Genomic DNA, 26,262 nt, shown 5'->3' with positions numbered 1-26,262 from the left:
TGAAAGAAGAGGGGGAAAAACATCATATCATATTCATGTTTATTGTGCTGACAATCGAACACCATTACAAAATTACCCAGCATGAAAAAAAAAAAAGAGATTATGTAGTTACCATCACAGAACTGCAAAACTACAGTCAGGACAACAAAGCTCCCAACAAAATGATCACAAGTCGTTTACTATTATACAGTACAAAACCAGTGCAAACAGTGAATTTGTGCATAAGGAGTACTGGCTCAAATATCCCACACACCATTCTCAGTGAAACTGGCAGTCAGTCGTATATTTGCTATTAACAGGGGCTGTTTAGCAGCTCATGCTTGCATGCAAGAACCACACAACATGGGAATGTGAAGCATAACAGTTTAACTAATTATAGTGCTTGATCAAAACAGAACACAAAGCACTTTTTCACGTTTCTCTTATTTCAGGTGCTATGCAATGTTATTAAAACAGTACCAAGAAAGATGTAAGAGGTCTTTGTTGTTCTGTGATTCGATTCAGCTTCAGTTTATGGGACTGCTAATAGTGTGCACTTCAATTCAGTTAATCCCCAAGAGACATTTGGTCACAAATATACGGTAAAATGCAGGAAAACTATCTGGCAACTATCACAAACAGACTACGAAGGTTCTGATAAAAGCATGAGATGTAAGAGGTCTTTGTTGTTCTGTGATTTGATTAAGCTTCAGTTTATGGGACTGCTAATAGTGTGCACTTCAATTCAGTTAATCCCCAAGAGACATTTGGTCACAAATATACGGTAAAATGCAGGAAAACTATCTGGCAACTATCACAAACAGACTACGAAGGTTCTGATTTTCATTAGTATTCAAAAGCATTGCTGTTTTTGCATCTTTAACATATCAAAACAACACAACTGTAATGATTTTCATCTGCAGGGTTAATGTTCATAAAACTAAGCTAATCTTTTACTCATCAACCCCTAAGAGCAAACTGCTTAAATAAAAATCTATTTACGGTGTAAAATACATACAGCTTTTCAAAAGTAGCGAAAACGACAACATAGCGAGGGGCTTCAGCAGGTAAGTTCACAGGCTTAGATGTTCATCAGTAGCACTTGTAGTAAATGTTGAGGCCAGTCAGTCCATTCCATCAGTTAATTCTCTCCTACCTTCATCTATTCTCCTTGTAGAAAAAAACAGAGGGAAATCAAACAGTGTGCAGAAAATGACAATTCTGAAGATCCACATTGCCTTTCATTTCTCCGGAAGCATGTTAGTCAGAATGTCAATAAAATTGTCCAGGCCCTTTCAAAAGTAGCGAAAACGACAACATAGCGAGGGGCTTCAGCAGGTAAGTTCACAGGCTTAGATGTTCATCAGTAGCACTTGTAGTAAATGTTGAGGCCAGTCAGTCCATTCCATCAGTTAATTCTCTCCTACCTTCATCTATTCTCCTTGTAGAAAAAAACAGAGGGAAATCAAACAGTCTGTGCAGAAAATGACAATTCTGAAGATCCACATTGCCTTTCATTTCTCCGGAAGCATGTTGGTCAGAATGTCAATAAAATTGTCCAGGCCCCAGAGGTACCCGTCCTCTCTGTTGCCCTCCACCCACGGGCTGCGATGGTCCAGGGTTAGAGGGGGCGGCATAGGCACAGTCTTTCCAAAGTCTATCATCCAGATTCCAGCCTTGCCAGTCAGATCATGGACAAATAATAAGGAGCTGCCCACAACCTGCAGGAAACCACACAGCAAGGCCTTTCTTATTAGAGCCTGTATTTGAACATCAGCAGTGCAGAATGAAGAGCAAAGTGGATTTGGAAAATGAAGATGCATGTCACCTCATGTGCTTTGAAGAAATCAGATTTTTCCAGCACAGCTCGTAGTTCCTTCAGGCGCTGTTGGTAGCTTCTCTGTGTGAACAGGAAGAGCCAAACAATTAACTTGTTTACATAATAGTTAAATGGATTAATGGTTAAAAGAGGCACAGGCAGAAGAGCCATTATTTCAATCAAGTAGCCATTATTAAAAGCTAGATTCTAGATGTTGAAAAGCATGATGTAAAATAGAATTAAATACTTCATTTTTTTCATTCATGCTTAATTAAATAATATTTCATTTTTATTTATATGCACAAATATAACAATATATATTTACATTTATTTACTCACATTTTTGCCCAGTTTTTTTTTTTGCCCACATTGCCCAGTTCTAACGCAAAATTTGTGCTGATATTTAAATACTGTTTCATACAACAAGCTGCTAATTATTTTCATGTTGTGGCTGATAAATAATAATATGGCCCATATTAAAATTCATCAAACAAAAGAACTAAAATCTAACATTTTAAAAGCTGCAAATGAATTCAGGCATCACAAAATTATAATGTACAGAAAAAATCCAATTGTAAGTAAAAAATATTAGACTTAATATTAAATTATTAGTGGTTTTTCAGATTAACTGTAAATAAATATTTAAATTAACTGTAGATTAAAAGTTTTAAAGATTAAATGTAAATGCACAAACAATTAAATAAACAATATTGACAGACACCAATAAATTAATAAATAATATAAAATATTTGATAAATACTGTAAATATTGCCCAGTTCTAACACTAATTCATACCAGGATTAGCATGTTGTTGTCCACAAAGTCTTCCAGGGCTTGGATGACCTCATCTTTGTACTTTGTTCTCTTGAAGTTAGTGTTACAAGTGCCACATGATTTCTGAAGACAGATCAAACATGTCAAGACATTATATATAGAAGGCCAAAAGTACATAACATAAGACACTAGTAAGCATTTCCAATCAGTGTTAGATAAAGATCTCTGTGTAAATTCAGAGGGTTCCTGAATCATGTCTACCTTGATGCCCTCAATGCGAAAGCCCAGCGTGGCTGTTGAGCTGAGGGTTTCTCTCCACTGCATGTATCTGGTTTTGAGAACCGCCTGCTGGGCCCGCTCCTCCTCAGTTGGGGCGTCTGGGTCTACCGCTATCATTTTTTCATACATGTCTTTGCGTGGCTGAGGACTCTCGCAGGCCTTCCTCAACTCTTCCTCAAGGTAAGTCCTAAAAGCGTGTTTGTATACAGGTCAACATTACCACAGGAATAATTATTTAGTATGAAAACATTATCGAACTGGCATAACAGGACTGGTCCATTATGGCATGAACAGAGCTGTTGGCATTAGTGATCATATTTCCTCCACTATTGTTTGGACACTGCCGTCTACTGTATTATAGTTTTAGCCACAGATGCCACACCCACAGAAAGCCCAGAGTCCATATATTGACAGCACTGATGAAATTTACAAGCTTCAGTCTGAATGCCTGACTGCAACACAATTTCCGGAAGTCCAGCAGCACAAGTTTTTATCGGTTTGGCTGGAAATGGTGTTAAAAAAAGAGTTGATGATGATAATAAGTGCTTGTGAGCAGAGATGCACTGATTTTTAAATTCTGTCGGATACTGATATGCTGCTAATTATTTTCATGTGGCTGATAAACAATAAATGGCTAATCTTAAAATTCAATACTATTTTGTTTGATAAAAAAAAAGATGTTGATTTTAAGATTTGAAAGTGAGTGTTAGATGTTGGCTTAAAGCCTGCCCTTGAATACCTGTATAGTTTTGTAATCGATCTATGAGTATAAAGGTAATATACATGTTTAAGAAAAAGGACATGTGCATGAACAATTAAATATACAGTACAATATCTACAGATACAGATAAGTTAACCAAATCTATAATTATCAGCTGATAACTTATGAGGAAGAGTAAGTTGTTGGAATTGGCAGATTTTGTCAGGTTTGTGGCATCATATCTTTGAAAGATAAGAGTTTTGTAATTAGATACCCATACGCAAAATTGTAAATCCCACTTTGTTTTCCATTTTTAAATTAGTCTTAGTCTTAATTAGGATTAAAACACAAAAATGTTCTTAATTTCTAGAGATGCGCCATCATTTTTACCTATTAAAAACAATGAGCTGAAAAAGGGCCAAAATCATCGACCAAAATAGTTATATGTTATTAACACTTCTTCCATTATGTGTTTAGACCATGTCAGTGTTTATTCTGTGCACAGAACATGATAAGGTAAATATATGAACAGTGTGGAGGCACTGTGACCAAAATGATTTGCCTGAGAAATTTATCATGACGGGTTGAAATGATCAGAACAACCTGAACAGCATAGTTCAATTACACAATTTTACCTAAATTGTCCAGTTTTCAGCTAAATGAAAATGTTAAAGGGATAGTTCACCTTTAGTTGCTGGTCCCCACTGACTTCTATAGTATGGGAAAAAATGCAAGTCAATGGGGACCAGCAACTGAAGGTGAACTATTCCTTTAAATTCAATTTCTGTCAAAAAATCATTTACTAATGGTGTTTTCATGTAGTCATTTGTAAAGACAACTGTGCCATGACTAAAACATATTTTTAGCGTGCCAGTGCATTATTTTGGCATCACCTGCCCATAAACCGCATATAAAAACAAAAATAGACCGTGGTTGGTCGCTTTGCATGCTGGTCAGATTGCCTCTTCCTGTTTGACTAGAGGTTCTTGGCTAAAATAAGCTGCAATTTGTACCAGTTAGGCAAGAGAAAAAAGAAAAGCACTGAATTGCTGAATTCACAAATCACAACATCCTCACCGGCTCCCCATTTTGCAGTCCATGATGCAGGGAGAGTCGAAGTCAGCGAGGAGGTCATCCATGAGATTGTAATCCTGCTCGTCACGCTGAGTCACGCCATAGTATCCAGGAACGAAGGGCCGCAGCGAGTCGCTCATGAGCTGCAGAAAACACTGCTGCTCGCACTCGCAGTACCTCTTCAGCAGCCTTCCATCACTCCCCGTCTGAAAGTTTCCTAGAGGACCAAACAAAAACACGCTGAGAAAGAAAAAAAGGGTCCCTTTTTCAGAAAAAAGCCAATCACCCAAAACAGCAACGAAAACATTTCACAATAACCATACAACAATAATAATTTCAAGGCTTAAATGTGAAAATGTGAGCTTTCAGACATTAAAAATCACAAAAGACCAAGTATCACCAAAGACATAAAGATGAACAAGCAAACCTGCATGGCCGACCACCTGCACCCAGGGTGAGCGCTTTTTCACCGTCACTGGAAGTGGAGACCAGTTCACCATATTCTTCGACTTCTTCCACTGATCAGTCTTTGAAGAGAAGATATGAAAGAAACAAACAGATGAATGAGACTCACATGTCAGTTAATACCCTACGACTAGAGCCGCCACACGGTACACAATGGTTCTGTACAGGGTTGTTTGCTGCTAGAGACTTTTCTTGTCTTCTCTTTTGTTCTCATTTTCCTATACAGTGAGCCGCACTGGGGCACCGAGTGCATTCAGTCAACCTCAGACTCTAACGGGCAACTCCCTCTCCTCTATTAACCATAGGTCGAGTTTTTCCCCATGTGGCAAATCATTGACGACAATCTCGGACTAAACAAAGTCATCAAGCAATACCAAGTGGCTGTGATTAAGAAATAGCTAATCTTAGAAGGACGTTCATGAAACATTTACAGACGGCACTTGTTTTGCTGCCAGATAAAATGAAGGAGCCAGTGTGGCCACTCACGTACATGAGATGAGAGTGTACATCTTTTTTTATCTTCAAAGGTTTTTCTTTTTTGCGGTAAGCATACATTTTTTCATGAATTAATAATTCATAACTGTCATCACATTTTCAGCATTTTGATGTTGGCAAAAAAACGTCAACAAGATCCCTCCAGCTGACGTATCATAAACCTTTCCATCCTACTGTACACAATAACCTATGCCACTGTCTGTAACACATGACTGTATGCGGTATAACAACAAAAACTCAAAGCTTAAACACTCACTCACTCATGGCTAGTGAACCAGTCAGACAAGAATGACATTCTCCAGAACAAAGCAGGAGAGGCCCACCATACAGCACTGGAGGTGCATCCATCTGCTGACCTTATAAGTTCAGTTTCAATGGACTATTTACTTACTTTATTGTGATTTTACCTTAATGATCCATAAAATCAAATCCCATTCAATATTACCATCAAAAAGATTGGAGACTATTTAACTCCTACAACAGCACAATGCAGATTATATTGAAGAATCTTTATAGTTGCAATGATGAATATTCCTTGTTGATTTTATAACATGTCATTGAGTTTACATGTGACTCACTGTTATCACAATGATGTTGGTTGCTCTGTCTTCACTTGAACACCTTCTTAAGAGACATTTGTACTATTTAGATGCACTTCTATACAAATCTCTGACTCCAGTACCATCAGAACATGAGGAAGAAAAGTAGTTTAGGAAAACGTATGGAATTTTCCCCTCCATTTACAAACAATGATCTTATGACCTGACACCCATAATGTTAATCAGTTATAATGAGGATTACTCAATAACTGCATAGGCCTATTTCAATCTGCAGCACCTGTGTGCACACTTGTATTCAATGCACCTGCAATCAAAAAGTTTCCAAGGTACCTATAGTTTCCACTTAAATATCACTTAATGTTTCATTAACATTTTACAACAAGGTTCTATTTGTTAACATTGGTTAAATACATCAATTAACAAGAACTAACAAAGCAAAATACTTCTAAAGCATTTATTAATCTTAGTTAATGTTTGTTTCCACATTTAATTGTATCTGTTTGTTATTTATATCTGTTAATGTTATTTAATAGACCTGAGGTCACAAGAACTAACAATGAACAGTTGTATTTTTATTACCTAACCTTAACAAAGATGAATAAATACTGTAACAAATGTATTGTTTATTGTTAGTTAACAAAACCATGTTTTGGAGTTGCATCATGAAAGCAGCAAGGTACAGTATACTATCATAGTACTACTACTGAGTATAGTTAGTATTATTCACAGGTTCCCCAGTAGGGCTACTAACTGAACAGACATTAGTAACTATTAATTAGACACTTTTGACTACTTAGCAGCATGTTACTAGTAATTTTACTAATAGTTTGATTTAACTATAAAGTAGCCAATATGACTAGTCATTGTATATGACAATTAAAACAAAAACGGTATCTAATTTACTAGTCTCATGTAAATAGGTAGAAGTATCTAATAAATATGTACTAGTAAAGCTGAAATAAAAACAAGTATTTGAATACAGCACCTATTAGTTATAAAAATGACATTAGTTTTCAAGGGTGTAAAAATACTGAGAAATTATATTTAAGTTCAAGTATAGATACTATGACAAACATTTTACTCAATTAAAAGTCTCTTTACCAAAAGTACCTAGCCAAAAATACTTAAATTAAAGTAAAATGTATCCACATTTAACTCTACTTAGGTATTTAAAAATAAAAGTAAACACTTCTCTTAGCTTTTTTAATAGACTTTTAATGCTTGAAAGTGCAAGCATTCAATTTAACAACTCAAGTATTATTTTGAGAAATTTGTACTTTACTAAAGTAGGCTATAGTAGTAAAGTACTAGGAACATTACTCACACCTCTGCCTAGTGACTAACAGATATAGTGAATATCTAATGAACAGTTAGAAGTAAACTGAAAATGGGTCTAGTCTGGTTCCTACTGGATTACTTACTAGAAATAAAAAAAAACGGCTAGTAACATAAAATAGATACAAGTTAAAATGGATTGTCTTAGTTTTGATTCTCACCGTGAGCGGTTCACCTGAAGACTGATTATATTCGCCGTAACCCAATAAATCCTCTTCGCATTCCTCAAAAGAAGACGCTGGCGAGAGGCCGGTTGAGGACGAGTTGGACAGTTTTCTCAGCGCCAGGGACGAGGCGGGAGAGCCGCTGAGCCCGCTGTCCGAGCAGATGGACTCCTCGTCGGGATGAGGAGAGCCCGAGCAGGGTCCACACTCAGTTGCACACGGCTCGCAGGTAACAACCAGCTCAGGAACAGCAACGCGAGCGAGTCTGGAGAGATGCTCCACCGGCTCCTCAGGATGGCTGGGGTGGATATCACCCATACCCGCGCAGGGTACCGGGGTATCGGGCGTTTTAGTCATCACGCTGCTTCTGATCTACAAGATCATTGAGGTTGTTGATGGGGTTATCCAGATTAGGGCCAAACCCAACGCATAACCGGCTCGCGCTGGGCACTGCCTCACCTTGCGTGACGCGTCGCGCGCTGCTGCAGAATAACAGCAATATTGGGCCACTCTCAACGCTAAGGTGCCGTGATCACATTCTTTTAGCCCCTGAAAATAAACAGTAATAATCACCCCAAAGATTTAAAGAACCCACAAATATTCACGTACAAACAACGTTGATGCGTCTTTCAGCAGTAGTTTCAAATGTATTATTTGCTCAACGCATAGGCCTGTTGTTAAAGCGTTGCGTTAACACACTGCACATATTTGCCCCGCCCACTTTTCTTTAAAGCTACAGAGCCAAAAATGAACAGGTCAAAACACATTAAATCAGATTTACAGCGCCACCTAACCTGTGGTTGACAACGCAGTTTAAAAAACCTTAGTACAGGATGAAATAATGTGCTTTTCTTAATAGGCCTTTAACATGTTGCATTTGGCTAAAGTACTTAAAGGCACAGTTCACTCAAAAATACATTTTTTGAGATGTTTGAGGATGTGAAGTCGTAAAAAAGGAAAATTCATTAAAGCTGCCCACACGATGTTCTGGAGTCATACAACAACAATCGTGTGAAGAGCAGGTTGAAACATAAGCCATCATTTAATTGAAATCTCGACATACTGTAATAATAAAGCAAAGTTTGATTCCTGAACGAACATTTCATTTTAGTCAAACTGATGCACAATGTCCCTAAAAATTCTATAATCTATAGATGATCGTGTCATTTTATATATCTAGAAAGGTTTGAAATTCTAGCCTCATTACCACAATTAAAGACAAATTTAATGCATTTGATATTCTACATACAAGATTTTGGTGGGGTCACATTAAAAATAAGAGAGAGACTTTGTGAGAAATGGCAAAAAATTATTAAATGGCCACAAATGAAGCAATGTTAGATGCCAAAAGACATGATCTCTGCAGCATGTACATTTATGCATTTGGCAGATGCTTACTAGGCAACTTATAAAGACATCCACTTTATCACTACCTTGGAATCAAATCTATAACCGTAGTGTTACTATTGCTAATGCCATCCTTTATCAGTTGTTATATAGGAACAATAACCTGTATAAATAAAAAGCATATCACATTCCAATATGCTCAGTGATATAATTCCAAAGTGTCTGTAAAGAATAGACATGAACTGCAAAATCCTTTTATATAAAAAAGCTTTGTTTTTCAGTATCTCACAAAAACTAAATATGAGAGCATCTAAAACGGACATAAAACACAGACTAATATATATATATAAAACAATAACAATGGTCAAACAAACACTAATTCATAAAATGTACAGAGGAATGTGTTAAAAACAGTATATCCTGAGGTCATACTTTTGGACACTTCTGGTTTACTTCAAGTCTGATATGGCAACAGTCTCAAGAACCCCCTTCACAAAGCCACCATAACTGCATTTTGAGTTAAGCCCAAAAGTTACATTAGGGATAAAGAAAATAAACGGCATTCGAGTCTCATTTGTATGAATGACTACGATACAGACACGTCTGTACACAGTGTTTGAAAGAAATTATTGTCCAAGTTTTCAGTCTCAGTCTTTGTGCAAAAAGCCTTGATCGACATCTGAATCCATCGAGATTAGTGTCCCGTGTCAAGGTCCCGCATGTAGTCCTGCAGGGCCTGGAGTCGAGCGTCAATCTCTGACAGGTCAGCACCCGTGTCAATAGATGTGTCTGAGCAGGAAAAATACACTTGGCTTACATGTATATGCCATTGGTTACAGACGCATATACATAAATAATAATACTAATAAATAATTCAAAAGGAAATGATGTGGTACCTGCCGCTCTCATCCTTTGGGCCGGGGTGCTACACATTGGGTTTTTGTTTATGTGTCTTCCTCTGGACTAGATGGAAAAAAGCAATTAGAATTATCTAATATTACCTAATATTCACAAAAACTAAACAACCAAATGTTTTACATTGTTACTCACCACAGCTGGACCATTATATGCCAGTTTCCTTCCTCTGCAAAAAATAAACAAATAAATATCAAAAACAATAATATCAGAGTCTAATTTGCTATGAGTTAAAAAGTTAATTAGCTAATTTTCTAAATCAACAGAACATGATTTTTTTTTTTATTGAAAGAAGTTGCTTACGCTCACCAAGGCAATGTTTATTTGATCAAAACCAGTAAAACAGTAATACTTTGAAATAGTATTAAAATTTAAAGCAACTATTTTAAAACATATACAAGTTAAAAAAATGTATTCTCGTGATACAACGCTGAATTTTCAGTCTTCAGTGTCACATGATCATTCTAATATGCTGATTTAGTGCTCAAAAACTTTGTCAATGTTGCCAACATTTGTGCTGCTTAATTTTTGTGGAAAGCACAGTAATTTTTTTAAGGATTCTTTGAGTAGAAAATAGCATTTATTTGAAATACAGTATTATGTTATTGTAACAAAGTTTTTTCGGTCACTTTTGGTCAATTTATTGCATCCTTGCAGAATAAAAGCGAACAGGCCAGATTTAATTATGTTTCAGATAGAGGGTAGAAAATGGTCATGAAAATTAAACTTTTTGGGTGCAAGAAATCCTAATATAATATTATAGGCAGACTGCAAAAAATGCTGTAAAAGTATAGGCTCATCTACACCTTGTTATTTGGCAGGTTTGATCTGATGAACCAAGTGTCCTGAAATAAATAATCAGCCAGTTGACATCACATTTAACCTGGCCAGCAGTACTTAGATAAGCAACCTGTTTTGTTTATTGACTTGCCTGCTATTTAGAGGCTTAGCAAGCTCTTCAAACTCGGCTACTGATCCTTCTGAAGAGCACCGACTCCTCCTGCTCTCCACAGACACACTCCTCCTCCTGCCAGCACTTCCTGCTCTCATCAGCTGAGGAACGGGCTCCCTGGAGCGTGAACGCCCTCTTTCCATCAGAGACGGTGAAGCCAGCATGTCCCTTCTAATCTTCCTCTGACTGTTGGGAACAAAAGAAGACCTCATGTATATCTGTGAAAGCAGGAAATGGGTCCAGCTGCCTACAAATAAATTCAGATTATAACTAGTCAAAAGGACACAAGACTCTCATTCTCTTATCAGCCTGATCCCAGAAGTCATAGAATTTTTTTCTTGCACTGGTGTGGGATCAACGGTTTGAGAAAATGAATTCATGCAAGGGACAAAAAGAGCATATAGTTCACACCTTTCAAAGTAAACCGCATTCCTGCTCACAGACAGGGCAATGCTTGTAGAAAAAGAGACAACAAATAAAACACAAAACAGCAGAGCAACAGAAAAGATAAAAACTTCAAACTGAAAAGGTGAAAGTGTCTTACTTCTTCATCTCGGCCTCTTTTTGGCGTCGTTGTCGGTCTTGAATGAAAACAGTAGGGTCAAACCGAGGCACCCGCGACCCTGTCATGAGAACACAAGACTTCGAATCAACAGACTAAGAACAGGGCCTCTGCCTTTGTTTCTTGACTTTGATCATAAAGATATTGTCTTCACAGATTTCACCTGTTGGAGATGGTGAGGGTCTTGTGATGCAATTCCGAGACCCTGAAGAGTCTGCCCTCCTAATTCTCTCCTCTGACCTCCGAGTCCTGTCCTCCATCCTCTCCCTCGACCCCGAGCGCGCTCTTACCCCCACACGGGTCAAACTGCGCTCTCTGGATAAAGACCGATGAACCTCTCCATCAACCCTGAGACCACTTCGGCCAGACATGACTGGCGTCGCTCGACTGTCAAAATAGGAAGAATGAGATGATTAACATGTGCTCAAAAAATTAAAACATATGCAATAAAAGACAAAGATGGCAATTAATTAAGCTCACCCGCGTCTTAACAAGGCCAGCTCAGTGGTAAGACTTTTAACACGTATCCGTAGAGCCCGCTCTGATGCTCGGAGTTCCTCCAACTACCAACAAGAGTGAATTTGAACAGTTAAGTGGGTGCATAACTATGTATAAGCATTTTACATTGTCAACTTGTCAATCTCATGACCATACAACACTAATCTGCTTAGACACACCTGTTCCAGAAGGAGGCGCTGTTCTTGGCTCCTCTTGCTTGCAGAGCGCTGGCTTTTTGCCCTTTCCTTCAGCAGCTGTTCCTCCAGGCTGCGCACCGCCTCTCTGAGCCCACGAGCCCCAGGAGTAGAACCAGCCCCTACCATCTGTAGACGATCCAGAGCCTTGGCCAAGGCTTCCTTTTCATCTCTCACCAAAGCCAACCTGATAAAACAGAAAGAAAATGATTTGTAAACAACATTCACTTTTTACTCATTGTGGGTAAAATATTTTATTACTTTAATTATTAAAAGGATAGTTCGACCAAAAATTAAAATTCTGTCATTAATTACTCACCCTCATGTCGTTCCAATCTCGTAAGACCTTCGTTCATCTTCGGAACAAAAATGAAGATATTTTTGATGAATTCTGAGCGCTTTCTGACCCTCCCATAGACAGCAAGGGTACTACCACGATCAAGGTACAGAAACGCAGTAAGGACATCGGTAAAATAATCCATGTGACATCAGTGGTTCAACCGTAATTTTACGAAGCTACGAGAATACTTTTTGTGCGCAAAGAAAACAAAAATAACGACTTTATTCAACAATTCGATGTCACCCTGGCGCCATTTTGGAGAGTATCACAATGCATGTGCGTGCTTTAATCTGAACGTAAACAAGGCACAGCACATGAATGTTCTGTGTCAGCAGCACCACGGGCATTCGTTGTTTACGTTCAGATCAAAGTATGTACATTGTTTACATACTCTCCAAAATGGAGCCAGGGTGACACGGAGGAGGCGAATTGTTGAATTAAGTCGTTATTTTTGTTTTCTTTGCGCACAAAAAGTATTCTCGTAGCTTCATAAAATTATGGTTGAACTTGGGACTATTTTACCGATGTCCTTACTGCGTTTCTGTGCCTTGATCGTAGAAGTACCCTTGCTGTCTACGGAGGGTCAGAGAGCTCTCGGATTTCATCAAAAATATCTTAATTTGTGTTCTGATGATGAACGAAGGTCTTACGTGTTTGGCATGACATGAGGGTGCGTAATTAATGACAGAATTTTAATTTTTGGGTGAACTATCCATTTAAGAAAATTTATAAGGTACAACAATGTATAGGATTTTTCCTTCTATTGTGCCGATTGTCCTGTGCACCTGCCAGCAACTAACCAGGTGTGCAAAAGGGGTTTTCTTTTTCTTTGAAAGTACTGAAAATGATATCAACATTAAGTACATATTTCATTAGGAAAAACTGACTCTGCACGGAGCTTGCGCATTTCCTGGTCTGATACTTTGTGGTCTCCTCTCAGTCCCAGTGTTTTCAGCTCGGCCCTCAGAGCTCTGATCTCTTGTTGAAGCTCTGCAGGATCAGGTTTGCCCAGATATGGAAGTGGAAGAGGATAGTGTATCCTACAAAAATAAAACTTTTTAAAAACTTACCCATTTAAGAGCTGGTTAAAACAGACGGAGTGATCAAAACTACATAGACCTGTCAAACTCCACAGTGTAGATGAGGATGAGGTATCGTTTAGCACTGAGGGCAGGCGACTGTGGCTGAGCACGAGGTCGGCCAACGACACCTGCCTTTCTGTTCCGCAGAAGCTCGAGGTCAGAATAAGTCAAGAGGTCAAGGGTCACTGATTCACTGGACTGCAAAAGATAATTAAAAGCATAAATAAGATTTTTTTTTTAAATGTTATTATTAACATAAAAGACTGGTTAATCACTTTGCCATTTTTTCTTTTGTAAATAAATCAAGGCCAAATTAATCCAAATAAAACTGAAACAGCAACATTGACTTAAAATCAAAGGAAATAAATATAAATATAATAAACAAATAAAACAAATATGCAGTGCGTATCTGTTGCTTGAACTCTGTTAATTTGCATAAAGCATGGGAATTGAAGATTGGATTTATATCCATTGTTTTAACAAATCACATAGCTATACGATTAGTTAAAACACATGAAGTGACCAGGTGTAAACAGGCCCTCATAACGGACATTTGGAAACACAAACAACCCTCTTCCCAAACTTGGAATGAGAACTTGAGAAGCGCTTATAAACCAACTGTTGTCAACAAAAGAGAAGCTTTTCTTTGTTTAAAAAAAAAATAAGAAAGTTCAAAGACCCCATATTAAATAGGCTTTTATTCTTTGGACCCACCTTGTTGACAGCAGACTCAAGCATGCTGCAGAATACTGGAAACTGTTTAAAATTCCCAGTTTTCCGGGTCAGGTCCTCAATATCTAATTATAAAAAAATTTATAAAAGTTGTAATGACATAAAACAACGTTTCATTTAAGCAAAAACTATACATCAGTTTTAAAAGCTCAACTCACAGGCAGGATCAAACTCTCCTCTCCACTGGTCTGCTGTAACAACATCTGAAATCTCTATGATTAGTAGCCGCTCTGCCAGCTCAACCCTGACAGCATATTCAGCCCCTCGAAATTTCATTTCTTCCTGCACAACTGTGCCAACCTCCATTGCTTGCCACTGACAGCCTGAAGGAATCATTGCACAGGGTTCAATATGCAGTCAATGCAGTTCATGCTGTTATTAGCACCTCTTGATTACAGCCATGTTACACATAGATAGACAGACAAATACTGTAGATAGATATACAGACACACTTTGCATTAAAACAAAGCCTATATATGGAGAATAATCAAACTGTGTTATCAGATCAAAACAGTAATTTTAACCAGACAGTTTTCACTATGAAGGCTTGCAGTGATTATTTTAGTGCTGTTCATGTCAAACGCACACTGAGCTGTCCATTACAAATGTCAACTTCACAGCCATGACACAGGCAGGATTTGGGTCATGAACCATTTCAATGAATGAGACTCTTATTTCTTTACACTTGACTGAATTTCTTTTTTATCATAGATAAATAGAGGCTGTAACCTCATTTATTCATGAATCAGTATGCAACATAAGTTGCAAACTACTAAACATCTCAGCATGTCAGCTAAAAACTGATGAAGGACTTGCTAACCCTGAAGATTTGCCAGAAGACTGCCAACGCGGGAATAGTCACACAATAACACTATAAAATCAATCGCATGAATAATAAAGACATCTTACGTCATGGTTTTGAGGGCTACAGAGGAATATGAGATTACAGATGATGATAAATGTGGGTAAATTACTGTTACGATCGATTATTCTCAGACCATACACAACTAGCACACTAGCAACATACCCGTTATTGGTGGAAAAGTGTTAGGCAGGCACGAGCTGTTCGATTAAGACTCTACATTTAAAACGTCGATGGAATAAGTATCAGAAATAGAAAACCAATTAAAATTTCATCTCTACTAATTTATCGAAAGCATGTTCAGTAAACTTGTCGTTTACTGAGCTCGAACAACTGAAAACAGCGGCTCAATGACCGGGAATTTAAAACTCCCGCCCCCAACTGTTTACATTGGTCAACTCGTGTAGATGTTGGAATTATATTGGCTGCTCTGCCTGTCAATCAAAATGAAAGCTTTTCATTGTTGCAACGCCCTTATACAAGATTTCACGCCCATAAAACTGATTTTAGGGGCATCTGTTTAATTTTTCTTATGCAATGTATTTATTTTACAATGTCATGCATTTTTTTAAAATTTAAATATAACGTTGACACATACTACCCTTTTTTGTGAAACTTTGTTATGAAACAATACCTCATTTAGTTTGTAATTTCTTCAGTCTTGGAGTAATGCTTTGATTGTCAAGAATGTTTCATCTGACTTTTGTTATATTATAGGCATAGATTCTTTTTGGTTTTTATATTAATGATAAAAAAACGTACGTTTTTGCATAAACTTAAACTACTTTTGTTTACTGGAAAATGTAAAATCCATACATGTTAATACATGTAGACCACACTTTAATGTCTTTAAGCACAAACTGAATTGTATTTAGGTACAATCTCCCGTCTATTAATAAGAAAGCGATCAAAACATCTAGAATATGTACACGTTTGACATATTTTCTTTCTAACTGTTCATCATGGCCTTAGTCTTTATATTTCATCATAGTCTTTAAGGCCACAAGAGGGAACTATTGCTATTGGAGCATAATGCTAGCAACATCAAGGTCATGGGTTGAATTCACCCGGGTTACAGATGTTGAGAGTATGTGTTAAATAAACAAACGTGGTAACACTTTATTTTAAGGACCAATTCTCACTATTAACTAGTAGCTTATTAGCATATTACTAGCATGTTGGCTGTTTATTAGTAGACCTACTTATTAGGCACATATTAATGCCTTATTCTGCATGACCATATTCTAGATCCCTTAACCCGACCCCATACCTAAATTTAACAAGTACCTTACTAACTATTAATATGTAAGCAGCAATTTAGGAGTTTATTGAGGAAAAACTCTTAGTTAAGAGTGAATATTTGTTCCCTAATCTAAAGTGTTACCATAAATGTAAATAAATAGCAAAATTCAATGCAAATATACAGAGGCAGTTCTAAAGGTGGTCACAGCTTTTTTTTCATCAGTGTTTAAAAAAATGCATTTCACTACTCATTTTACAAGAGATAGTGCTGAGAAAACAGTACAGTACTTTATAAATAACATGAATTCACTGGCATTTACATTGGCACAATTTGCATATACATGGTGTGCATGGCAAGACATGACACTGAGGTCTATCTACTGGAGCTATGCGTTTGTTGGAGATGCTGACTGGGGCTTGTAGCCATCTGAGTCTTTGACAACAAAATTATTTTGAACAAAGTTAGGGGCTGGGAGGTAAGCATCCTGCATTTCCACTGTAAGATCAGATATCTGAGCAACACCAACTGGTTCTGGTATGGTCATATTGTAAGAAGGGTTTTCAATAATTGAGGTAAGCTTCTCAACAGGACAGTATGAGACATCAGCTGGAGATTCAGAAATGTTCTGGTAGAAATGTTGTGCAGGAACCACTTTGGAGTTCGAGCTGATGAGGTCTAGGCCATGTAGACTTTCTGAGATCGCAGGATGCTCTAAACTGTGGACCTCTTGGATCTCACACTTCATGTACCCCTCGGTCATCTGGGTACAATAAATGCCCTGGAAACAACAAACCAACATGGTAGCAAAACCTTATTTAGCTTATTTATTAAGCCAATGATTTACCACACAAAACAAGTGTTTGTGTTGCAATTGAACCATAATTAATGTGGTCTGGGTCATAACTTATTTGATTTTGCATAGTTTTTGAGCATATGGGTATGTCATGCAACTTATCCATATTGGAATCTGCCTAATTTGATCATTTTATCAAGTGACAGATACACACATCCTTTGACGTCAACTACAAAAAGGTTTGGTTAATGTTTTCTCTTCTGTTTTAAAATTGATATGATTACTATAATCAAGTATATGCTTTATTGAATTTTACTGTTAGGATTTAACATAGTATGGATAGGCTTGTGACCCTCATACATGCAGATCATAATAATTACTAAAAAAAAACATCTGTTAGGAAAGTTATAAATTATAAGGAGGCTGATGACTCACCTTTGTGATCCATTTCCCTGCAAGTTTTGGTTTAGGAATATCTGGATACAACAGTTTCTTTAACCTGAAGGATTTTTAAGAGTGACATTTTAATTGCAGCTGAAAATAGAAAATCTATAGAAAATATTGGGATTTAAAAAACATATGACATAACACTGGAAAATTGTCCTTACCATTTCCGTTTCCTGTAGCAAAGGACTGTGATGATAATGAAGACGAGAGTTGCTGCACTGCAACCCACAATAGTGGCTGCAATCATCTGGTCAACTATGAAGATTTTGTCAAATTGCACACAATGTTATCACATTTCATAAATGCTATTTACTGTATATTTGATTATTAAATATAATAAAATAGTTCAATCATTAACGATTTCAATTATAATTAATTACATTTAATGTTATTAAAATACTTAATTAACAACATTTTAATACATACTGCTTTTTTCTACGTTCATTTTGAATGTAGCATAGTCACCTTCCCCTCCAGATGTAAAGGCACTAACGCGGAAGGTATAGGAGCCTGGATCTAATTTCAAATTAACTTTAGGCTCTAAAATTAAAACAAAGTAAGTCTATTTATAATGTGATCTTTAAATAAAAACAAAAAAAACGTGGATGTCAATTAGAGAATGAACTTACCCTTTGTCACAGCCATGTTAATACTCGTTTCAGAACCAGAAAGCAATGTTATGACCTTGTAGCCTCGTATGAAGCCATTTTGCTGTTCTAAGTGAACTTCGGCCCAGGAAAGCTCAACATTTCTTCCTTTATTTTCACCTTCCAGTTTCTCAACTTTCCCCGGTTCTGAGAACACAAATAGCAGAATGGAAAATAAGTAAGACAAGGTGAGGTTTTCATTTTTGGGTTAGCTATTCTTTAAATATTGAATCTTGTCTGCTTACGTTTCTCTATAGCATAACCTTCACTCCTCTTGAGAAGCTTTGGTGAATCATCTGTGCAGGCATAGACAGAGACAGTGTATCTCACTCCTGCCTCAAAAATACCTGTGAGAAATAGAACAATATAGCGGTTATCCTCCCTTTCTGAACATAACCACAGCTCACTGAACCACTGATGAACCATTACACACATGCACAAATTCAGTATCATAACAAAAACAGATGAGTCAAAGTGAGTCAAATGATTCATCTTTACGCTCCCAACTGACCAGATTGATTCCAGGTTTCACAGGCACCACTGTCACATTTTGGGATCTTCTCCCATGCTACAGCACATTGCGTCTTTTTGTATGTTGGAAACCATTCAACAACATAGCCACAAGTAGAATAGGGGTATTCTTCCCAAGACATTTTAAAGCCACCATTACTGCTACTGATATGGCTTATATCGACTTCATTGTCTGTGAAAAGAATGATAAAAACTTCATTAATTTAAACACAACCTTTTCAACCAATTAAAAACAGCATTTTGAATCTCACCAGGATAAGTCGGGACGATGATGGTAGAAGGAGGAGAACGACCAGCAGAGTTTTTTGCTGAGACTGTGATGATTCCATCACTTTTTTCATTCCCAGAGGTGATGTTGTAGCACAGCTGTGTTTTTAGTTCTTTGTTCGTTTTTCCAATGGTAATTTCATATCCTGTAATTATCCCATGGCTTTGTTGTTCAGTTAGAGGCTTTAAAACATTAAAAAGGGTCATTTTGATTTGTTTGACTGCAGCCACAAAAAGTGCAGGGAAAAGCTAAAGATAGCAGTGCCAAATCCGACTGCTCTTACCTTCCACAAGACAGATGTAGTTTGTTCAGAATAATGAATCCAAACATCTACTGCTTCTGGAACTGAAGAGGGATTATTAGTGCGAATCAAATTACACAGTTGCTGAATCATTCTTACTCATCTGATTAGTTCAAAAACACTAATTCATTCAGAAAGTGAACTGCATGTTGGTCAGAAATGTACAGTGTTAGATATTTCTGTGGCTTCGTTTGAAACTATTTACAATGGCAGAGAAAAAAATTGACAGTAAAATGTAAGTTGTGAGTGCATTGTAAGTTACACATTATTAACTTCATGTCCAACTAATTTTTAAACACGGAAGTAAGCTATTTTCTATCAATGTGCGAGACTTTCGATTCATTAGCTGCCATAGGTAAATAACTAAAAGACACAGCAGTCGGTCTTATGTTAAAAATAAGGTGGATATTAAAGTGTTGTTTAAAAGCACACTCACAAAAGTATGTATAAAAATTAAAATCAGATATATATCTTAATGACACTATATTTTCAAATATGTTAGTCTTCTGAATACTTACTGTCCTCTTTAGTGGAGAACTTAGTAATTTCACTCCAGTCGCCCCATTTGTAGAAGTGCTCATAAGAACCACATTGTACTTGAGCTGTGTATTTAGCAAAGGGCTGGAGGTTTATAAGGACAACTGACGAAAGTCCCACTCCATTGAAGGTTTTCTTTGTGAAAGATGAAAATGTGTGGACATTTGTGAGAATGCATGTAAAGGCCTTGCAAGTGGAAACATAAAACAGAATGCTTATCAATTTTAATGCAAGATAAAATCTGATGACACCAACATTGTAAATGATTCCATTGAGCTTCGCTTGACAAATCATCGGAAACAAAGCGTAGTTTTCCTCGTTCCAACTCCACCGAAAAGTGACTTTTCTTGCATAAGCAACATGGGCTATTTTGCTGGGTGCTCTCAACCATACTGTGCAAGAAAAAAAAAACAGATGATTAAATTCACAATTAAATGTTGAGGTCATGCCAAATTTAAGAAATATTTAAAATAAGATTTACCACGCTGTGTAGGGTCAGCTGTATCAGTGAGAGTCTTTACACCAAGAGGATTTTTGGCAATCAGGGTCCAGTTTGTCACCTGCTTTTTCACCGCATGTATGACACATTTGCCAAATTCACAAACTCTGGCAAAAGCGAAACAATAAGCATCAGAGAATTGAATCCAGTATGATGAAAGCAACCATGCATGATTCACACTGTACATTAAAGCTGCAGTCTGTAACTTTTGGCGCTCTAGCGGTTAATAAACAGAACTGCGTGCGTCTTGCGGAAGAACATTGTAGCCGGAGCTACTTCTCTCTATTTATGTCTATGACAAATCACGCAGGTACTGGGCTACTCCGCAGCAGTACCTACCCGAACCAGTCTAAATATTCCGAATATAAACACTTATTATAGGTGTACCGTAGTGATTCAGCACAAGCCAAAAACACGGTTTGGAAAATGGATTCATGGTGTAATCGCTTAATATATACATTTTGTAAATTCTGAATACAAAAAAGTTACGGACTGCAGCTTTAAGATGGATATTATTTTGCCAGCTGTGTGGTTACCTTCCATTAAGTGTATATTTCGTCTTTCTAATACCAGTCAGATGGGTGTTTCGACCCGTTTCCCAGTGACACTCCAAAGAGCTGAGATTCCGTGTTATACATGTAAGATTCTGGTCATCTGGGGGATCTGTAGCATTCAGTGAAATTAAACACTTTAGGCCTGGACTCAACTTAAAATTCATTTGGTATACACAGTTCAAAAGTTTGGGGTCAGTCTTTTTTTTTTTAATTAGTACTTTTATTTAGCAAGGATTCATTATTTGACAGTAAACTAGAAAACAGTTCTTTTAAATTGCAATAATATTCCACAATATTGCTGTTTCTACTGTCTAAATTAATGTAGCAGTGGTGAGCATAAGATACTTTTTCAAAAACATTAAAAATCCGACCCCAAACTTTTGAACTATGAGTGTTAGTTCATGTTTACTAATTCTAACTAATGATCTGTTGATCAAGTTATAGTGTTATAATTTTTTCATACATGAATTCAAGCTATACTTCCATCCTCCATAGAAAATATCACATTTTGCCAACTCATCCAAGCAGCATCATCAGTTAAAATGGTGAGAATTTCCCACATGTGGCCGTAATCCAATATGTGGGCAAAATATTTTACAAAAGCTCTGACTAATCATCACCTCATAGAAAATGAAGTCCAGCTGCCTAATTCACTGTAAGTCATTTCAAAACTGATGGGTTTAAATTAAACAAATCTTTTTTCTTTTTTTTTCAAAAGAATAAAAATAATAATAACTTCAGTACTTGGCTAAACAGTTGACTGGTCACCTATGCATCCAAACATAAGCCATATTGACAAATACATACAGAGGTCAATTTGCAAAACATAAGGACATAAACACAATCCATTTTCCCCAGTATTGCAAATATGCATCCATCCGTAATTTTAATGAGAAAGTCATTCTCTCCATATTTTGGACACTGGTTACAATGTCCAACCATTTAGACTTTGTTGGAGGTTCAGACTGTAGCCACTTTCGTGTTACAGCTTTCTTACTGGTTGCTAATAATATCTTTAGTAAGTACTTGTCTTTCATCGTCAAATGACCTGCCAAGTTACCCAAATAAATTGTAGAAAGAGAGCAATCAATTCCATCATCAAAGATATTATGTATTACTTGTATTACCTCCTGCCAATATGTCTGAATGGCTGGGCAGCCCCAAAGTATACATGAAAGTGATCTGCTAGTTGTTCCCCACATTTCCTCCAGCACAAGCCCCTATCCTTCTCACCAGTCTGAATAGATTTTAACTTGGGGGTTATAAAGTATCTAATAAGGTTCCTCCAGCAGAATTCTCTCCACATACCAGAGCTGGTAGAAGTACAGAACAGATATTCAACCACTCTTCCTCTGAAATAACTAGATTGGCTTCTCTCTCTCCCATTTTAATTTTACCTCATTTGTTGAGTGTTCTTTATTGGATTGAATAGATAACTAAAGTCCTATTGTCTTTATTTTTTTATAGATATCAATAAGTAAATCTACTAAATTGGGGTCATGCTTCTCTGGGTATCTTATCTCATTGTTGAAATAAGTCCTGGTTTGTAGGTACCTAAAGAAATCACTTTTTTTTTCAAACCATACTTATCAGAAATTTCCTGATAACTATTTAGTTCTCCCTTTGGGGAAATTGAACTAAAAGTAGTAATGCCAAGCCTATACCAAAATTGAAACCTCCCATCAAGCTTTGCTGGTTTAAAGTCCGGGTCGAAAGAGACCCATCTTATTAATCTACACTGTCTTTCAAGTAATGGTGATTTACATTCTTTAAACCAGATTCTAAAAGGAGTTTTAGTCCATTGATTTAAACTATTAAAATACTGTTTATATAAGGTGTTGCTACCTAGTAGTGATTGCAGTGGTATAGCTATCTGTGAAATCTCCAGATCCTTCCACTTTGCTATATACTCTGGGTTACAGCAGCATACAAATAATTACTATCAAATAGTTTTGTAATATCCTTAGTTATTACGATTCCCAGATACTTAATACTTGTTGAGTTCCATCTAAATTTAAATCTATTCAACATATCTTTCTGAGGGATATAATTAAAGCTTAAAATTTGTGTTTTTTGAACATTAAGTTTATATCCAGAATAGGTACCGAATTTTTAAAAAATAGACATCAGTCTAGGAATACTAACCTCTGGGGCTGTGACAAACAACAGAATTTTTTGCTCTAAGCCTCTAAAATTAAACAATTCTTATTAAATAGGATGTATTTAGACTTACAGCCAATAAATATTGTAGAGCCAGAAGGGTCTCCCTCAACATCACAATGTATGTTGGGTCCATAAGGCCTTTCAAATGGAACTGGTTTTGTGATGTATGTCCTGTTGCTGATGCGAATTAGAAATCCGGACAATGGAACCTTATCGGTTTCCACGATGCAACAGAACGTGATGTTACTCCCAACCACGAAAACTTGATCGTGAGGATAGACAGTTGTTGTCGCAGCATTTAGATCTCGTCCTGTTATTTTATAGGCAAAACAGTTGTCGTTCAGTTGTTTTCCTATTTGCATAACAGGTGCATACAGTATAAGAACAACCTGTGGCTACAAACCTTTGTGTGTGTATAATGGTGTCCATTCACCAATGTGATGCTCATTATGGCGCCTAAGTCTGACTGAATGGGAAGTGCACTGCAACGGTATAGGTGAAGTCCATTTCCAATGATAGGATGTTTTGTCTGGCATCACATGTATAGTTTCCTAAAACAGTTATTTGACATTAAAAATGACCTTAGACATATATTTCCATTGCTTTTGTCAAAAAAATCTCACTTACAAAGTGAACAGTCCTCATCTGTTCAGTACGAAGGACCTCTATGTCGTAGCTGACTTTCTCGGATTCATTATTTTCGGCAAACTTATCTCTCCATGTAACGTTCAACACCCATGCACCACAATCAGATGATGCGGTTTCTTCTGAATACACTTTCACCTCTTCTATAGGAACTGGGTGTCCTGTTGATACATACAATAAGTCAGTTCTTCTATCAATGGTCTCAACTAAAAATTGAAATAAGAAGGTATTGTACTATTAAAGGAATAGTTCACCCAAAAAAAATTCACCCAAAAAACATTTTCTGAAAATGTACTCATCCTCAGGCCATCTGAGATATGGATGTGTTTGTTTCTTTGGACAAAAAACAAATGTGGAGAAATGTAGCATTACATCACTAGCTCATCAATGGATCCTCTGCAGTGAATGGGTGCCGTCAGAACGAGAGTCCAAACAGCTGATACAAGCATCACAGTAATCCATTCCACACGACTCCAGTCCATCAATTAAAAGCTATGTGTTTATTAGAGACAAATCCTTCATTATGACTATTTTGGACTGTTTGCTTTTAAACTGCTTAATCTGTGCATATTTCTTTCCTGATTCAGATGAGATGATTTTTTTTCACTAGAAAAAGCAATATTGTGGATAGAGGACTCATTTGAAGTTAAAGACGTGATGGAGTCGTTTATTACAAACATGCAGCTTTTCGTGTTTCTTGTGGATTTCTTGTGTTTGGACACTCATTCTGACGGCACCCATTCACTGCAGAGCATCCAATGGTGAGCAAGTGATACATTTCTCCAAATCTGTTCTGATGAAAAAACAAACTCATCTTGGATGGCTTAAGGGTGCACATTTTTTGCAAATTTAAATTTTTGGTTGAATGGTTTCTTTAAAAGTTTAGCAACAACAGTTTAATGCATTCAAGACTCACCATCCTGTTCTGTTTGGCCAATCAGAGAAAAAAGCAAAGCACACAAAAGCCAGACTGACATGATAGAGCTCAGGAGATTCTGGACAAGTAATGGCTCACTAGTTTCTCCATTAGCAATTAGATCTGCTAAGGAAACAAAATGGTTCAATTAACCGTGGCTGAATAACACCTAATAAGGTACACAAAAATGGAAATATGCCATCTTTCTTCTCTAATGGGTTTTAATTTACATGACATAGAGATAGGAGATACAAAAAATGGAATCATCAGGACATGATTCAACACAAAATCAAATTGCATTACCTTGAGTATGTGTAGTACCCACTGCACCACAGCCCAACTGGTTTCTTTTTTTGGAATAAAAATAGATGATTTTGTTATTTGGACATTAACCCTTCAACTCATTTGTGATTCAGATATACAAATAGCACAACTTTTCTTATTCTGATGGAGAAACTCTAGAGAAGAAACCAAAATAAATGTTTTACTCATAAGACCAGAAATGGATTATGAGTAATGAATAAAAATCTATTCAAACATATAATTCATCAGGCCATCAAGAAGCAGCAATCCTGCTCATCTCTCCTTTTGAACCGTACCGAAAATAAAGTATGCCACAAAACACATCCAGCTAGTTAACATGTCAACTAGTCATATTATAGAATTCGTGTTACTAAGAACACCAACATTACACAATGCCTTTCATTAAAATTTAAAAGAATGACGAGAACAAACACCCACCTGTGTAAAGTGTTCGCAGCCTTAAAGCCTCAAGAAGAATCAGCTGTAAGGGTTTCCTTACATTATTTTCGTTCAAAGCTAAAAATGTAAAAGTTGTCAGAGCTGAGTTTTAGAACACAACAAAGTTCACTCGCAGTTCGCTGAACTACGCTCTCAGTAACGACAGGAGTGTGAGAACGTGAAGTGGGAGGATCTCAGTGGAAGCGTGCGTGCGTGCGGGAAGTTACGAGATAATCACTGGAAAGGGAATCAAGATTAACAAGTATATTAACCGCTGTGATAATGGCAGCACGTTAAAACTATTCCCCGTCGCCATCTCGAAGATTTTAGGCTAATATCGATATTTTCCTGCGTACAGTACTCATTATAAGATGAGGGCTCAGTAGGAAGTAAGAAAGGAATGTGGATTATACAGGACCATTTCACACGGTCATCGCTGACTGGAGAACTCAATATGGACTACATTAGGTAAACTGTTATAAGAGCGGAGAATACTAAAGTCATGTTAGTAACGTTAGATGAAGGCAGTATCGTATCGGACAAAATATGCAAAAGAAAACAAACACGCAAGGGAGGGGATTGTAGCTATAGGGCCTAGTATACAATGATGACTGACTGTTCTGTGGAAAGCAGCGGAAGTGTTTCTGTGGAATTCTTGCTCGCGCAGCTGGCTCGGGCTGGGCACACAGTAGCCCCTCTGGGCAGAAGGACTTTCTGATTTGAACAGATAAAAATATTTTCCAAACAACAATGAAACACTTGAGAAATGAGTCAAGGAAATTGAGGTTTATTTTATCACGGACGCATCCCTTTCATTAGATTCTCAAGGCCCACAGCTAATGCCCCCCA

At 37.1% G+C, this 26,262-nt stretch overlaps 3 protein-coding genes across 7 annotated transcripts; all 3 read right to left on the bottom strand.

Annotated features, from left to right (window-relative positions):
• Window positions 1-1,188: 1,188 nt before the first annotated feature.
• Window positions 1,189-8,365, bottom strand: LOC107706518 (inositol-trisphosphate 3-kinase C-like). Of its 2 annotated transcripts, XM_016510259.1 has the most exons (8): window positions 7,642-8,365; window positions 5,053-5,152; window positions 4,629-4,842; window positions 2,834-3,038; window positions 2,594-2,695; window positions 1,808-1,879; window positions 1,512-1,700; window positions 1,189-1,238 (listed from the first exon to the last, which is right to left on the bottom strand). In XM_016510259.1, the coding sequence occupies exons 1-8, from the start codon at window positions 7,999-8,001 to the stop codon at window positions 1,221-1,223; spliced, it is 1,260 nt and encodes a 419-aa protein (XP_016365745.1). In that variant the 5' UTR covers window positions 8,002-8,365; the 3' UTR covers window positions 1,189-1,220. The 2 variants fall into 2 exon arrangements, with proteins under 2 accessions (XP_016365745.1, XP_016365744.1); XM_016510258.1 differs by lacking the exon at window positions 1,189-1,238 and having other exon boundaries at window positions 1,466-1,700.
• A 429-nt stretch (window positions 8,366-8,794) lies between these two features.
• On the bottom strand, window positions 8,795-15,501 carry ccdc61 (coiled-coil domain containing 61). 2 transcript variants are annotated; one of them, XM_016510256.1, is made up of 14 exons: window positions 15,294-15,501; window positions 14,425-14,589; window positions 14,249-14,331; window positions 13,572-13,732; window positions 13,340-13,492; window positions 12,098-12,299; window positions 11,901-11,983; window positions 11,584-11,807; window positions 11,403-11,481; window positions 11,270-11,311; window positions 10,838-11,044; window positions 10,042-10,075; window positions 9,888-9,954; window positions 8,795-9,780 (listed from the first exon to the last, which is right to left on the bottom strand). In XM_016510256.1, exons 2-14 carry the CDS (start codon window positions 14,570-14,572, stop codon window positions 9,686-9,688), a joined length of 1,578 nt encoding a protein of 525 aa, XP_016365742.1. In that variant the 5' UTR covers window positions 14,573-14,589; window positions 15,294-15,501; the 3' UTR covers window positions 8,795-9,685. The 2 variants fall into 2 exon arrangements, with proteins under 2 accessions (XP_016365742.1, XP_016365743.1); XM_016510257.1 differs by lacking the exon at window positions 11,270-11,311 and having other exon boundaries at window positions 8,796-9,780.
• Window positions 15,502-16,421: 920 nt separating this feature from the next.
• On the bottom strand, window positions 16,422-25,604 carry LOC107706516 (leukemia inhibitory factor receptor-like). Of its 3 annotated transcripts, none has more exons than XM_016510252.1 (19): window positions 25,414-25,604; window positions 24,976-25,019; window positions 24,673-24,798; window positions 23,739-23,917; window positions 23,515-23,662; window positions 23,182-23,421; window positions 20,931-21,057; window positions 20,377-20,501; window positions 20,151-20,287; window positions 19,877-20,030; window positions 19,341-19,402; window positions 19,041-19,239; window positions 18,770-18,961; window positions 18,504-18,605; window positions 18,241-18,405; window positions 18,038-18,151; window positions 17,773-17,866; window positions 17,600-17,663; window positions 16,422-17,149 (listed from the first exon to the last, which is right to left on the bottom strand). In XM_016510252.1, exons 3-19 carry the CDS (start codon window positions 24,731-24,733, stop codon window positions 16,757-16,759), a joined length of 2,556 nt encoding a protein of 851 aa, XP_016365738.1. In that variant the 5' UTR covers window positions 24,734-24,798; window positions 24,976-25,019; window positions 25,414-25,604; the 3' UTR covers window positions 16,422-16,756. The 3 variants fall into 3 exon arrangements, with proteins under 3 accessions (XP_016365738.1, XP_016365739.1, XP_016365741.1); XM_016510253.1 differs by having other exon boundaries at window positions 18,077-18,151; XM_016510255.1 differs by lacking the exon at window positions 18,038-18,151.
• Window positions 25,605-26,262: the final 658 nt, after the last annotated feature.

Source organism: Sinocyclocheilus rhinocerous, unplaced genomic scaffold (genome assembly GCF_001515625.1).
Source record: "Sinocyclocheilus rhinocerous isolate Xijiao unplaced genomic scaffold, SAMN03320098_v1.1 scaffold1405, whole genome shotgun sequence".
NCBI classification, from domain to species: domain Eukaryota; kingdom Metazoa; phylum Chordata; class Actinopteri; order Cypriniformes; family Cyprinidae; genus Sinocyclocheilus; species Sinocyclocheilus rhinocerous.
The sequence above is the reverse complement of the archived record's forward strand: the minus strand, read 5'-3'. Positions and strand labels throughout refer to the sequence as shown.